Source organism: Eretmochelys imbricata, chromosome 2, assembly GCF_965152235.1.
Source record: "Eretmochelys imbricata isolate rEreImb1 chromosome 2, rEreImb1.hap1, whole genome shotgun sequence".
Lineage (NCBI taxonomy): Eukaryota > Metazoa > Chordata > Testudines > Cheloniidae > Eretmochelys > Eretmochelys imbricata.
In genome coordinates, this window is record NC_135573.1 from 184,398,853 (window position 1) to 184,415,789 (window position 16,937).

A 16,937-nucleotide genomic window follows, 5' to 3' on the forward strand; every position below is an offset into this window, starting at 1 on the left:
CCTTGTTGTTATTACTAAATGTTTATGTTCTGGTAGCACCCAAAGGCCCCAGTCAGAATTAGGACCCCATTGTGCTGGGCACTGCACAAAAATAGAAATGAGACATAGAAAAGAAAACCTCTGCCCTGAAAGGTTTCCGCTCTAAATCTACTCCCATATAGATCAGTTTGGGGCAGGTCATTTGGTTAGTGCAGTACCATACTAAAGATCCATTAGCCTTGGTTAGTGCAGGGCAGTGGTTCTGAACCTATTTACCATTGTGGACCACATCTGCAGCTCTCTGTGTGTTATGTGGGCCACATCCACTATATATACACATACATGTATTTTATATATACACACACACACACATATATATATACACACACACACACATATATATATACACACACACACACACACACACACACTCACTACCTGTGTCATAAATATAAAGGGAAGGGTAAACCCCTTTAAAATCCCTCCTGGCCAGAGGAAAAATCCTCTCACCTGTAAAGAGTTAAGAAGCTAAAGGTAACCTTGCTGGCACCTGACCAAAATGACCAATGAGGAGACAAGATACTTTCAAACGCTGGGAGGAGGGAGAGAAACAAAGGGTCTGTGTCTGTCGGTATGCTGCTTTTGCCGGGGATAGACCAAGAATGGAGTCTTAGAACTTTAGTAAGTAATCTAGTTAGGTATGTGTTAGATTATGACTTCTTTAAATGGCTGAGAAAAGAATTGTGCTGAATAGAATAACTATTTCTGTCTGTGTGTCCTTTTTGTAATTTAAGGTTTTGCCTAGAGGGATTCTCCATGTTTTGAATCTAATTACCCTGTAAGGTATCTACCATCCTGATTTTACAGAAGTGATTCCTTTACCTCTATTTACTTCTATTTCTATTAAAAGTCTTCTTGTAAGAAAACTGAATGCTTTTTCATTGTTCTCAGATCCAAGGGTTTGGGTCTGTGTTCACCTATGCAAATTGGTGAGAATTTTTACCAAACCTTTCCCAGGAAGTGGGGTGCAAGGGTTGGGAGGATTTTGGGGGGAAAGACGTGTCCAAACTACGTTTCCCAGTAAACCCAGTTAGAGTTTGGTGGTGGCAGTGGATATTCCAAGGACAAAGGATAAAATTAATTTGTACCATGGGGAAGTTTTAACCTAAGCTGGTAAAAGTAAGCTTAGGAGGTTTTCATGCAGGTCCCCACATCTGTACCCTAGAGTTCAGAGTGGGGGAGGAACCTTGACAACCAGTATGGCCCCGAGGGTGCCACATGGGCCACAGCTGTATGCTAACTGGGCCACAAGTGGCCCACAGGCTGAGAACCACTGGTTTAGGGGATCTTCACCAGAGTCCACAGCCTGAAAATCCATTTTCCATAATTATAAATGCCACTGAAAATCCACCTGGGCTCCTACTAAATTCATACATCAGGACAATACTTGTACAGGAAAAAAGGCCACTTACATTCTTTCTTACAATCAGACAGTACTTATTCTAAACCATAAATATGAATTCACAGGTTTCAGAGTAACAGCCGTGTTAGTCTGTATTCGCAAAAAGAAAAGGAGGACTTGTGGCACCTTAGAGACTAACCAATTTATTTGAGGATAAGCTTTCACAGGAACTCTGTAGAAATAACAGAAACAATCAAGCCATTGTTAAAGATGGGCACTCAGACAGAAAATTCAACATTTACTTCTGTGGCCAATAACAGTTGTTGCTACTAACCACTGTGAATTTCATCTAGCTCTTTCTCCAGGAATGGTATCTGCTTTAGCAAATGATGAGCAAACTGCAGAATGGAACAGGCCCTGAAGAAGAGGTGAGGAACTATTTGGAGAGGTTTTCCTTCTGTTGCTAGGGAAACCATCTCCTTTGTTTGGGAATAATCAGAAAAGCTGCTTCATTCAGATACACGTTCTCAGAATGCGTTATGTCATTTGAAACAAAGGGAAATTAAGACAATACTAAACAATATAACAGCATAATTCTAAGAAATGGCAGGTTAGCACTATGAAGATTCCCATCTCTCTCTTTTTTAGAGGAAGGCATAGTAAAAATGAAAAGATTGTTATTAGGAAATATTTCAATTGGATTTGGGATATGAAACATAGAATTCAAATTCATTTTTTAATCATTGTTACTGACAGATGGCAAACCAAAATGAAAATATCCTGGAATTTGTACAAGCAAGCACTGTTATTCTTGCATTCTGTGTAGGCAAAACTCCCACTGACTTCACTTGACTTTAGCAAAGCTTTTAACACTGTCTCCCACAGTATTCTTGTCAGCAAGTTAAGGAAGTATGGGCTGGATGAATGCACTATAAGGTGGGTAGAAAATTGGCTAGATTGTCGGCCTCAACAGGTAGTGATCAATGGATCCATGTCTAGTTGGCAGCCAGTATCAAGTGGAGTGCCCCAAGGGTCGGTCCTGGGGCGGGTTTTGTTCAATAGCTTCATTAATGATCTGGAGGATGGTGTGGATTGCACCCTCAGCAAGTTTGCAGACGACACTAAACTGGGAGGAGTGGTAGATACGCTGGAGGGTAGGGATAGGATACAGAGGACCCTAGACAAATTGGAGGATTGGGCCAAAAGAAATCTGATGAGGTTCAACAAGGACAAGGGCAGAGTCCTGCACTTAGGGCGGAAGAATCCAATGCACCTCTACAGACTAGGGACTGAACGGCTAGGCAGCAGTTCTGCAGAAAAGGACCTAGGGGTTACAGTGAACGAGAAGCTGGATATGAGTCAACAGTGTGCCCTTGTAGCCAAGAAGGCCAATGGCATTTTGGGATGTATACATAGGGGCATTGCCAGCAGATCGAGGGACGTGATCGTTCCCCTCTATTCGACATTGGTGAGATCTGATCTGGAGTACTGTGTCCAGTTTTGGGCCCCACACTACAAGAAGGATGTGGAAAAATTGGAGAGTCCAGCGGAGGGAAACAAAAATGATTAGGGGACTGGAACACATGACTTATGAGGAGAAGCTGAGGGAACTGGGATTGTTTAGTCTACAGAAGAGAAGAGTGAGGGGAGATTTGATAGCTGCTTTCAACTACCTGAAAGGTGGTTCCAAAGAGGATGGATCTAGACTATTCTCAGTGGTAGCGGATGACAGGACAAGGAGAAATGGTCTCAAGTTGCAGTGGGGGAGGTTTAGGTTAGATATTAGGAAAAACTTTTTCACTAGGAGGGTGGTGAAACACTGGAATGTGTTACCTAGGGAGGTGGTGGAATCTCCTTCCTTAGAAGTTTTTAAGGTCAGGTTTGACAAAGCCCTGTCTGCGATGATTTAATTGGGGATTGGTCCTGCTTTGAGCAGGGGGTTGGACTAGATGACCTCCTGAGGTCCCTTCCAACCCTGATATTCTATGGTTCTATGATTCACTTGAACACCATTTTCTTCTGTTGAAGTCAATGGGAGTTTTGCTTGCATCAGGATTGTGGGATTGGCCCCGGAGATATTGGCTCAATTACATAGGAGATCTCTCTTATGTGTCTGTGCTAAAATACTGAATACACGGAGGACCCTTTGGTCCAGTCACCGAGGACCCTTTGGTGCAGTCACCAGTGCACCTTCTTCTACTCAGTACCCAAATCAAAACAATTCTTCTATTTTACAATTTGTATTGATCAACATTTTAGGAGTTTAAGCAAATATCGCACATGTGAGGCAAATGCATTGCTATATGCCTCTCCTATCTGCATTGCTGATCTCTATTGTACACTTAAACAAACACAAACTTGTTAAATGTGAACAATGTGTTTAGTACTGTACCAGACACAAAAACCCTAACTAAACTGGCTGTTCCACCCTCCCCCTTAAAATTTCCCACCACTGGGAGTGCTAATGGAGGCAAGGCACCAGTTGTTGGCATTTCAACAAAAGCACTGTCTAGACCTGCTGTGAGCAGGATTAGAGGATGTGGTGACTGAGATGCCAACAGCCACTCTGTACTGGCACTCCCACCATTGGAGTTACACTGGTGATAGCAATGGTGGGAAGTTTTAGGGGGAAAGGCTAGTGTAGAAATAAATATGCTAACAGTCCTTGCCTCAAAGAGCTTCATAATATAAACCTTTCAATTGCTCAGTGCTTAAAAATTCCATTGGCAGCAATGGGAGCATTGTGCACTGAGTGAGTTATGAATTTGCAGTAGGGATTATGTAGTGTCCCTCATGGCAGAGAGGAGACAGGATTCAAATGCAATGAATACAAACAAGACTCTTTATGCCAGCTGTTGAATGCCATCAGGTGTCTCTCCAGATCCAGCACTCATGGAGTGGACAACACTAAAGAGCCTATCTACACTGCATGTTGTTCTTAGCTGGCTGTTCCTCCCTAGATTTGTTCATGCACAGTAACTGATACGGGATTAACACATGCATATTGATTAGAGAATCAATATATTACTGTGAAATTCCTGACATTTCATCAGAAACTTTCAGAATGACTGCCATTTTAACTACTGCTGGTAGGACTTGAAAACCCCACACAAACTGCACTTGACCTGCCTATGGCTCTTTCAGCATTCAGAGTGTAGGTGTATTCTTCCCTCGTTCCTAGCTTCCTCTTTGTGTAGAAAATGAATAATTAAGCTAGTCTGTTCAATGAGAAGCAATCATCTTTCAATAAAAATGTGGCTCTTACCCCTGAATTTTCCAAGTGAAATGTGCAGCAGCGAGTTTAGCAGCAGGACTACCTTTGATCTTAACCAAAATCACATGATTAAATCTCCGTATTATTTAACATTGAATGTGCTGAGTGCTTGTGTGGTATGACTGAGTTCTTAAACTTAGAAGGATGACGTGATTTCATGAGGGATACTGGAAGCTAAGAACATCTAAATTCTAGTCCTAGCTTTCCCATTGACTTGATAAGAGGTCTTGAGAGTTCATTATTGTACTCTCTCCATCAGAGTCTCCACCTGTAAACAGGAATAACACTTACCTACTGTTCCTCACCAGAGCATTGTGAGCATTAGTCAGTAAATATTTATAAAGTGCTCTGAAGTGGTAGAGTGCTATGCCAGTGCAAGTGTAATACAGTCTTACGGCACCATATTTTAGTGTCATATAACGATGCAATTCTGATGTCCATCTTCCTTTTTTCAAGCCTTCATGAAAATAAGAAATATACCTCACAAGGCTCTCTGAGGGCTAAATTTATCAAACCCTGTTTCCCACTGACTGTTTTGATTATCAAACATAAATGGACACCAGAAGTACAATTCTGTTTCATTAGTGCAGTGAATAATTACCAGTAAGGAATTACTTTTTCTTTGGATGAGCTATTTAAAAATAAATAAAAGTTGTTTACTGCTTGTATAAGTACAAAGAACGTCCTGTAAAATACAGATGGAATAACAAACAAATCTGTCATGGACCATGAAATCTTGCTCATCAGGCTGCTAATGAAGGTAGAAAGCTGCAATCCTTCTTTGGAAGGTTCTGTAATGACCCTGATGGCAAACCAAACCATTTTATTTTTTAAGCCTGACACTTTACAAAAAAGAAAAAGAAAAGTTTATAGTGGAAGATGCTTTAAGTAGACAATAAGGAGTAAAGGAAATCTGAAGATAAAAACCCTTCAATTATGTTGACACCTGACTGAATTTTAGCTTAGATTAAGCATTATTTCATTGACATTTTGACTCAATTATTCTGTTTAAACACATTTATAGCTCCATTAAGGTACATCTTGTCTTGCTTAAAACCAGCTTCAGAGAAACATTAAAGAGGCAAAACCCTTTTTTTCTTACTGGAGACTGTAAATGCTAACAGAAATATTACCTCTCCTTTGAGACAAACATTTGCTGTTGACAGAATATCCATGCATACCTATCATAAAAGGAACCACTGCATCCATGTCGTTTTCAAATATACATCTGCTTCCCATAATTACATTCTTTTGACAGAGCTATTGTATTCAGTCAATTGTTCTGCTTTTCAGGAAAAAGCAGTGATGATTAAAAAAAAAGAAAGATAACATGTTGGAGCAATGCAGGGAGATTTGAATAGGCGACTTTATGCAAATTGAAAGGAGTTATAATGGCAATGTTTACTGGGTCTCAAATGCCTATGAAATCCTAAAATCTGTACATTCAAACAGAATTACAGAACAAAAATCCAATTACATCCAACCCCATGTTAATTAATCTCTGTGGGCTTGCTGCATTTCTGAAAAGTTTTGGAAGCAAGGTATTCCAACCAAACACAATAGTGCTTAGGCTTTGATTTGCTCAATAGATAGTCTTCATTACTGAGCTCAAGAAGGTACTGTAGGATTTAGTTACTGTCAGTGCTTAATTTGTAATGAAAGAGGTACTGGGGATCAAGCAATTAGGTGTCAGGGCTCAAGCAAGTTTTTTACATTCATAACTGATGCAGCAAGCCTAGAAGTGCTGGGGCTATGAACTGCCAAGCAAAGAGGTGCTGGGGCTCAGCCCTGGCAAGTCCTGGGGCAAATTAAGCCCTGGTTGCTGTTTATATCAGAACTTGCCAGTGAGGAGGGCACATGATCAGTCAGACTAACTGCCATGGTTAAACTATAGCCCAGACAAAGTGATGTATATAAAGTGATCCGGCAAAGCTCCATCACACATTGCTAATGTCTAGAGCAGGTCTGATATATTACACGTATAGTGTACAGTGACGCAGAGAAAGTAAATGGTTTGTCCACCTCAGATTCTTCTTCATCTGTGAATGGGCATAATAATACTTACCTACCTCGAAGTGGTGTTTCTGAGGCTTCATCAGCTCATATTTGTGAAGCACTTTAAAAACGAAATATACTCTCTGTGCTAAGCATTATTATTTTGAAAATAAATACACCAACACACTGATATAAATCATTCCATTGCTGATTTCATCAACTGTGGTAAAAAACAAATGTTCATCACTGAATACATTTCCATTTTATCATTCAAGGACAAGAACGAGGCTTAAAAGCTTTCAAACTACTACTACCGAGATACCGATGTCAACGAATACAACTCTTGCTGATAATGGCTGAGATACAACACTATAATACTGCTATATGAGAATAGAGAAATATCATTTCACTCAGTCAAGAAACCAGGTGTTCCATGGTACAAAAAGAGAGATATCTATTTGCTTGAAATGGCCAGTATTTTTTAATATTGAAATATTAGCGAGATGAGACAAAATCAAAGAGTGGTAAATGTCCATTGACCAGAGAGAAACTAAACTCCACAGTTTAAGGAATACAGCAATATATTTGGGAAGGTCTACAAATTACAGGAATTCCTTGTCACAACACAGACCCTTACAATGTTCACTTGAGCCCAGACCTGTACAGATTTTATATCTTGATTTTCAAAGAAAAGGAAGGCAATGTTCTTTACTGTAAAGCTCAAAGATGAACATATCAAGAGAGTACTCCTACATATAATTATTATTTGTTGAGTAAAGTCATTTGAAAATATTCTAATGATCCATTTAAAAATGTACCGTGCATGTACTGTGTACTAGCCAATGGCTTGACCCTGCTCTCATTAAATTAATGGCAACACTTCCATTGACTTCTAGGATCTTTGCATTTTGCAGGACTGGGCCCAAGAGCTGGTGCGGCGGGAATGCAATGAAGAAGAAGAACAAATTATTAATTTACATGAAGCAAAATTAAGCATTTCAAAGGCTACACCACTGCTCTGTAGTAAGCAACACTGTTAAGGCTGTGTCTTTGTAGTTTCATTCTGAATTTAAATTAATATACTGTAAACGACAAAAGGTTTCTTTGGAAAACCCTCTGTGAAGCTGCCTTTTGCAAGAAATGAGTCACTTATCTTCTCATACTAGGCAGCACTCTAAAATCTATCTATCTATCCATCCATCAAGAGTTCTCACCCCTCTCACCAAATGATTTACTGCTGTTAGATCCTAATCTAATTTCAGGTGAGCTCATCTTTTTTTCTGCCCTGGAGCATTTTAACTTCATATTGCTCTCTTTTCACACAACCATCAGTGAATACAGAGTCCCTTAACCATTAAGGATGCTGTACTGACATTTTACTTTAGCCATTTGCTGTAAAAAAGTCATTATTATTGCTCCACTCATAAAGAGACCTTTTCTAAGAAAAACAAAAACAAATTGCTGGAATTAGATCAAACCTTACCCTCTGCAGCCCAAAGTGGGAAAACGACAGACCTCAACACCTTGCCGGAGCTATGAAAGCTTCCAAAACCCTCCTGGGCAGGCAAACTTTCTTATTTTAATAAACATTCTTTGAGCTTGAGGCTCCCAACATATCCCTGGTCACATTCGTTATTCTACTGGTAGGCACACAACTCGGACTCCCATATGCCTCTCTTTATTGCAGCAGTTTTCTCTCACCAGCAGCCAATAGAGCTAAATCTTCAGGGAAGATGTTTCAGGAGTAATCTTTTCATCTGCCTCATTCATGTCTGCCTCCTTTGTTCACCCTTATCACACAGTCTTCTTCTGCACTCTCTGCAGCCATCATTACTATCTGTAGGTCTCTTTTAAAATTTCCATACTGAGCCATGGCTGCCTCACATTCTGCTCAAATGCTAACCTCAATCTTGGTCCTTAATTCTATATTTGAAGGTAATTTCCTGCAACACTGCATAAAGCTTGAAATATTTGCCTTTTGATTGGAACACGTACTTAGCCAACCCAAAGTAGCATAGCTCAGAAGGGTACTCGGTGTTAAGTGGTCATGTGTATGTTCCCGCAGTAGCTGAATGGACATCCAAAGGAGTTTTTTCCCCTGAGAGTTTGAATGTTTAGTGAATAGCCTGCAGTAAATTTGTAACATAAGCACTGTGCTTTATTATATTTCATGAAATATAATTTATATCCATCAATCAAACTCTGGAAGATTAGTGACTTTCCAAATGCTATGTGAAGTGAAAGAACATGAAAAAATAGAATAATCAATCCTTACCCATTTATTCACTGGCTGCAAGTATAAAGAAAATATAATCTAAATATATAGTTAATGCCCAAGAAAAGTTTCTGTCTCTCCATACTTACTTTCTCAGAGGCATTTTCAGACATTTCAAAGCATAAGTCGATAGCAAGATGGATATCCATATTGCTTCAGGTAATGGAAGAAAATGCATCACTGCAGATAATTAGATTTACCTTTATAAATACGAGTGAAAATTTGAGGGCATGAGTCAGTTCAGTTACAAAAATCAAGGAAAAAAATGATAGGACCCAAGTGTCCTCCCTGCTTCTTCAAGCAGAGAGGAAGCAGGTAAGATGGATCACCCTGGAGTTCTGGAAGGTGGGGGTAAGAGAGCACTGACTTCACAGCATCCTCCTCTCTACCTCACCCCACTGAAGTCCCTCTGTGAGCTCAGTCTCTTTAGGTTCTGGCTGCATAAGGGGCTGTAGGAGGCGCTCTCTGTGGAACTCTCTCTTACAAAGGCAGAGGAAAACCTTTTGGGTATCTGTCCTTCAGTAAATTCTTCTTCACATAGCAGTTGTTGTCATGGCCCAGGATTCATTCCCAATAGAGCACAACTCCAACAGGAGTGATGGTGTCTCAGCAGCAGCCTGTAGGGGCTGACCCTGTGCATGGGACTTTGGGTTCCCCTCCCTGTGAATCTGAAGGGTCAGCAAGACTGGGAGGTTGCCACCCATGCCTTGTTCCCTAATCACTCTCACTTAAAGAGAAGGTCTGTAGGAAACTGCAAGATTTTCTTTGTGGAGTTTCCTGGCACCCCTATTCCCCTCATGCAAATATCTCTATGAGAGGGTTCAATCTGGCCCATAGTTAGGACCCATTCAAAAGAGTTGATTATGAAGCAAGTCTTAGGACCTGGGCAATTGGTAAAAATTTAAAACAATCATTAAAGAAATACTAAGCTCTCATCACAGAATGTGGACATGATGTAATAATTATTTTTCCAATGAAGCTGTCAATAATTGAAAGGAGGAATTTTAAAGATATTGACAATTTTTCCAACTCAAGAGATCTTTCTTGTAATAACCAAATTCCTTGGCAGACACATAGGTGAAAAACGATATGAAAAACACATGAGCAAAAATACAACTGATTTCCCTATGAAGTCTGTACCCAAACACAATGGTTACTACACTATGGTATATAATTAAACCTGTTATTCAGATAGTCTCTCTGAAGATCAGATAGTTGACTTTTCTGTGAAAAATTTGCTGAAGCATTTCAGAATGTGTCCCATGTGTACTTTAATTACCATAATTTTCACATTACTGATCTACCATTTAACTGATAGAGTAAATATGGTTTTATAACAACACAGTCAACCAAAATAGTATCATACAATTCAATCTGCATTTAGGTTAAAAAATCTACTGTATATGGATAATAAATATGGTACCATACTGTAAGATAAGATATATTAGAAGAGATAGATGGCCTTTATGGAATATTACATCTCTCTGAGAATTGTAGTCTCCCAAAGCTATGAAATCTGAAAGTAAGCACCCCACCAGTCATAATGACCAAAACCAGCACCTGTTTTATTAGAACACAGGACAGCTTTAAAAGAAGAACCATTGATCATTCAAATCAATCATAACTGTGTATTGCTATGGCTTTTTTTCTCTGAAGCCTAATAAAGTGTGAGAAACCTGTCAGCGGTCACCTTAAAGAGACTGGGAGTGGGCTGGATGACCCCATAGATCTTTCCCATCTCTCATCTCTATGCTATTGACTTTTATCTTAAATGACCTGTGGATCAAAGCCTTGGCAGAGAAGCTGATTTTCCATTAAAAAAAAAAACAACAAACAAACAAACAAACAAACAAACAAAAAACCACCACAAAATTCACAGGAATTTCTATCAAACCATTTGCATTTCTGGAGCTAGAGAGTAATAGACAGACAGCAAGCTTTATCCTACATGACACAATTATGATTGTGTACCCTGTGGTGAAACAATCCCTCCGACCAAAGTTAATACTTGTCTGAGACACAGTATGGGGGAGGTTTGCACTGCAAAAACAGACAATCAATGATTTTTACAGAAGCTTTGTTTATTCATTAGGAACACAAAGAACCTTGCACCAGCACAAATAAAATCAAACAACATCAGTCTCGCTCTGTCTCCCCCCATCCTTAATATGGTTTAATTAGGAGTGGCATGACACAGTAGGAAAAGAGACCGGTTCACTGTGAGACCTGCTACTCACTCTCTTACAGTGTAACGGCCCCCCTTCCAACTGCCCATCGCTGCAGGTAGCTAACATCCAAGTGGGTGCCACACAGACTGTAGATACATTGTCTGCTGTTTTCATGAACACTAACCTCGAAAGGAGGAAAATAGTGGACTATTACCAAGCTAAAGACTGCCTTTTATCTGGCTCGCTCCATATCACAGATACAGTTTCAGCTTTGCAGAGCAGAATGCCCCCTAAATGTTTCCATTACTGGTTTCTTGTTTTAAAAACGTTTAGGGGCCACATATGATTAAGGAATTAAAATGTCACTCTTGGCTTTCCAATGAAGTATGAATGATCACAGTAATTTGCTACTTGTCTTACTTCTTATCCAAAATGTAATATATTAATGCAGTAAGAACCACGCTGTGTGACGCATGCTAGATGACAGCACTGAAGTGTGCTTTCCTTTCTTGTATGGTACGGCTGTCCAAGCAAAATTGTTTTTTGACTGTTTCAACTTACTGAAATGGCCAATTTTCAATGCTAGCTTTTCAAGCCCAAAATTAAAGTATGATCAATAGGTTCATCAGTAAATGCAACACGAACTGCTGAAGAAATGAGTAACAGATGCAAATACCTGCTTGCTGTGCAGTCTGGGGTATTTGTTGACTCCGCTGTGCATTGTACTGAACTGAGGCAATGGGTCTATACTGCTGAGTTGCTGAGGTAGGGTATTGACCAGATGGGTAGTAATACACTGGCATCTGTGGAAAGCAAGAACAGACTAAGTACTTATGACAGAAACTGAAGACATACAGAAAAAAGTCACGTGAAGTAGTTTAGTTTTACAATCATCAAAAGAAAAGATTTGCATAGTACATTTTCAAGCACTGTCACTTAGTTCTAATTTTCTCTTGCAATGTGATTATCAATGTCTTAAGGACTAAACAACGTTACTGTGTAAGTTGAGAAACCCTAAATGAAGCAGGAACATGAATAAAAATGTTTTTCAAATAATGAATTACTTTGTTCTCAACTAATTTAATGTCGCAGAGAGAAGCAGAGAGAAATAGCAGCTATTTTTTAAAATTGTGTAAGCAATGTTACATATAAACAAGAGACCCCCCCCCAAATCACAGAAGTACCATATTGCACAAAATTATAATGCTAATATATGGAAAACAATTAAATAAACTTTGGGGAAAAGATTAAATGGACAATTGAGAGCAGAAGTGGCCTGGAGTCAAAATGTGCATGTTGTATAAAGGTGAGATATTTGTATGTATGAAAGAGAATCTCCATTGTTAGCTTATCCCTCTTTAATGGATAAATGCTTACCTGCATGAATCTCTCCCTTTAAAGCTTCTAGCACATTTGGCAGGAATATATTACGGATTAAAAATTATTAGCATCCCTCCTCTTGCAAAAGCTTTTAGTAGGTATTGAGTTAGCTAGTGTTGCTTGCTATTTTATGTTACAGAACAGAGTATACTAAACTGCCTCACCACACATTTGAAAATGCAAGTTGAGTCAACTGAACACAGTGACTTTTCTTGCACACTCTTCATCATCATTGCAGAGACATCTGAACTAAACAGTTTTGCGCTGGCCCTTAGTGAGTTCAATAGCACTCCATATTTCTCATTTTCATTTGGAACAATTCTATGATAAATAAAATAAAATATAAAGTATACAGAGGCACCCCTACAGGATCTTCATGAGAACTTTTGTTGTTCTTAGACTATTTGAAATGTATGTCTGTGCTTCTTTATAAACCAATGGAATTATATTTGTTTCCACATACAGTATTTGGCTTCTTTCAAAAAAGAGACACAAAATACTTTTTATTTTTAATACAACAGGGAATTAGTAAATGTGGGTCAGATTCTGCCACCTTTATTCATGCTGAGCAGTACCTTAGCTCAGGAGTAGTTCCACTGGAGATAACTGGACTACTCATGGAGTAAGTACTGCTCAGTGAGAGTAATGGTAAACAGAATAAGGCCATATATGACAGGTATTTAAAGAGTCAACAGAATCCCTTTAAAAATAGGCTAAAAATCTCAGAGATACAAGGCTCTTTATCACCAGAGAAAAGCTACCAAGTGCAACAGAACAAAGTTACAGAAATATACAGTGCCATGGTGGCACATGGAAGTGTACTTGAAAGGGGACTAATTAAGTTTTTTACCCACTACATAATCACCTCAAGATGTGCCATTTTGGCTACTGTTTCTATAGCTCTGTACGAAAACTCTCACAGAAGTTTCCCAGTGGACACTATTTTACAAAATGGTGATAACTACAGGAAAAAAGAGAACAGGAAGAACTACAAGGAGGAAAGTGAGGGGAGGACACAGTTTATGAGGGTGAACCACAGACGGGAAGTGGGGAGAGGACACAAGGAATTATAAGCAGAAGGGAGACTGAGAATCAGGGAACCTGGATTTGGGGAGGTGGCTGAAGGGAAGAGAACTCCAGGCAAATTGGCAGACTTTAGAGGACAAGATATCAAATCTTTGCCCATGTTTTTTTCTTTTGAACCCACGTAAATACTGTTGCTTTGTTTTGTGAGGTACAACCAGCCAGAATGAAACCATGAATGCTTTAATTTGAACACATTTAATTTGAACACTATTCAAGCTCTGAATAACATGGAGTAATGCTGAATTGTAGCCTGCCTTTGAACTGTGCTTTATCTTTGAATACTGCAAAACAAGCGATGGGCATAGTGTAGGAACATTTGTCCCCAGATCTAATGAAAGCTCTCTAACTGTCTGGTGTGGAAAAATCCCAGTTTTAAATGAATGATCGAATTTTACCCCAGCAGGACAAGGTTAGTAAGGCAAACTCACCACGGGTAAAAGTGGCTACACTCTTAAAACTTTTAAAAATAAATGGCCATCTGAGAACAATATGAGTTACCTCTTGCCATTAATCATTGCATGGAAAGTTCATAGGTATTAAATTAAAAATGTAGCCCAAACAATTTAGGTTGGGAACCTGCTTAGCCCATTCTAATAACTGCAATAACACTCAGTAGCACTTAACATTTTTAAAAGTACTGTACAGCCATGAACTAACTCATCTCTGTAGCTACAAGGATTTTTTTTTTAATTCACTGGAACTGAATGCATTTGTTATATACTCCATTTAGTAGCTTATCAGTACAACAATCTATCACTTTGAAAAATGTTGTTAGTGGCATGGAGCATTAGATGGAAAATCATTTAATTTGGGGTGACTAATAGTTGAATTTGATAGTAATCATGCATGGATGACTTGCTAAGAATAGATGATTTTGTTAAAAGACTAGACATGAAAAAAAAGGCTTGACACAGAATATAGACATAGGTTAAAGTGGATTTTAGGCTGACTATCAGTGATTTATTGATCTTGTTGGATATACTTTAATTTGTCTTCTGTACAGCTCTCCTTCAGCTTACAGACACAGTTTCCCCCCAAAAGTAATCCAAGACTGATATTTGCCCACCGTGGTATTACTTTAACGAACAGTAGAGTTCATAGAATCATAGAACCCAAGGAGACCACTTAGATCATCTAGCCTGAACCTCCTGCACTTTGCAGAATTATTTGCTACCTCAATCCCACAAACATCTTCTTTTACTTGTGCTTGACTACAAATCATTACCGTCTCCCGGCTAGTCTACTGAAATGCCCAGCTTTACTTGATGTTAACAGCTTTTCCCCTAATCTAAGGCTAGGTTTCCATTATCAACTTTTGCTGGCACAGTTTATTTCAGTCAGAGAACTGGTATAAATTATATTGGCCAAAGCTTTGCCTAAACTAGGAGGGTGTGCCAGTGTAGCTATAGCTCTATAGATTTATAGCTATACAGATATAACTATAGCATCAAACCCTTTTTCTAGTGTACACTGGACCTAAATGTTTCCTTCTTCAGCTTCAACTCATTGCCTCCTAACATTGTGAAAAATCCCCTTTCTTCATTTATGTTGTTATTCTGAAGCCATGTATAGGCTACCATTTCCTTCTTGAGTTTACTTACTGAATTATTTAATAATAAATAATTATTTATAAACTACAGTATTTAAGCTTAACTCAGTCTCTCTGCGTGTTTTGTCCTCGAAGTAGGGTGACCAGATGTCCTGATTTTATAGGGACAGTCCGGCTATTTGGGGCTTTTTTAATATGGGCTCCTATTACCTCCCACCCATCCCCATTTTTCATACTTGCTACCTGGTCATCTTACCTCCAACCCTTATGTAATTTTTGTTCTCCAACATATTTTCTTCCTATCTATCCTAAACTGTGCCAGACTGTGCTTAATATTCCAAGGACACTCACACCAGTGCTATGTAGAATGGCATTATCACTTTGACATATTTCATGTGATCCCCTGTATAACGTACAGAGTTCTGTGAAGAGCAATGGCTTTTTTTTGTTTTGTTCCTATTTAAATTGCTATCTATCATCACCCTCGGGTCCCTCTAAGACGGCTTTCCAGATAGGTTTTCTCTAGTTTGTTGGTGTGCTGTTTACTTTCTCACTCTAGGGGCAGGACTTTACATTTATTTGAAAATCATTTTGTTCAGCATACTGCACTCTCTTAACCTCTCCTGGTCAATTTACAGTTTGAGTCTGTCTGCATGTATGTTTTCTATTCTAAAGGTGATCAACAAATTTGGTTAGAGTTGAATTTACACCTTCCTCAAGAGATTATTAATGAAACCAGTTGTAATGCTGTTATCATATTTAATAGTTCTGCTGGGGGGGGTGGAAAATATAAATTCTCTCAATTTTCTCTCAATAGGCATGTGTAACTCGCAACTGCACTTACATAAGAGAATTTACAGGGTCTACATTGACCTGTGGAGATTTTGGATACATAAATGCCTCCCAGTCACCTGGCTGGCTTGCCTTTGTCTTAATTTAGGGATTTATTGTCCTCTTCGCTGGCTACTCCCACGCTGAGGGCAGGAAAATAGATTTAATGATCTGTGAGTTGTTCTCTCAGGGGGACAGAGTCCCTTGTGTGGCATAATAAGGGGGTATGTCCACCAGAACTAGTAAACATTCCCAAGCATGAGTCAAGGACCACGTGCATGGAGGCTTTTTGCCTCTTTCTGAGTAAATTTCTTGACTGCTAGTCCCACGCCCTTTGATAAGCTTCCACAACACAGGCGAAGAACCAAGTGAAGTTAACACAGACTGACCACCATCAGAGAACCATGGGTGTACGGTGTCTGAAGCATTACTATCCTCCAAGCCCTTTGTCCTTCTCATCTGTGATCCCATTCTCCGAAGGGTGGTTTGTTCCTGTGAGGGATGCTGCTTCTGTTACTATCTCTCTGCTCAGCGCAATTTTTTTATCCCCTCAAGCATGCAGGCAGAAGAGACAATTTGCCCTTTGGTCAGTGCTGGTGATGTTTTCACGGAGCATGGTGATCTGGTCCTTTATTGGAGTGCTTGGGCCATGAGCATGTCAGAATGGCTGTCAGCATCAGAGGAAAACAGCCAGGATGAACGAGGTGTATTATTGTGACAGGGCTGTAACCAGGGCGGGCGAGCGGGGCAGCTGCGCAGGATGCAAAGCCGGAGGGGCGGGGTGGGGTGGGAGGGGGCGAAAAATGGGGAGGAAAAATGACGAAAAAACAGTATGGGACGCAAATATGCTTGCTTGTCCCAGGCCCAGAAATGCCTAGTTATGGTTATGGAAAGCAAAATAAAGTAGGAATTTGCCAGTGAAATGGAGAAAAGCAAAGCCAGATCAGATCACTGTTCTTAGTTTCCACTAGTGAACTTGTTTCTCACAGGATGATGCC

General features: G+C 39.5%; 1 protein-coding gene across 15 annotated transcripts in view; it reads right to left on the minus strand.

Moving 5' to 3' along the window:
* ARPP21 (cAMP regulated phosphoprotein 21) overlaps positions 1–16,937 on the minus strand; it is a 127,519-nt gene that overhangs the window by 38,155 nt on the left and 72,427 nt on the right. For all 15 annotated transcript variants that reach the window (XM_077809263.1, XM_077809261.1, XM_077809264.1 and 12 more), the window contains one exon: positions 11,770–11,896. In XM_077809263.1, the coding sequence (XP_077665389.1) occupies positions 11,770–11,896 (127 nt within the window). The remainder of the gene's footprint in view (positions 1–11,769; positions 11,897–16,937) is intronic.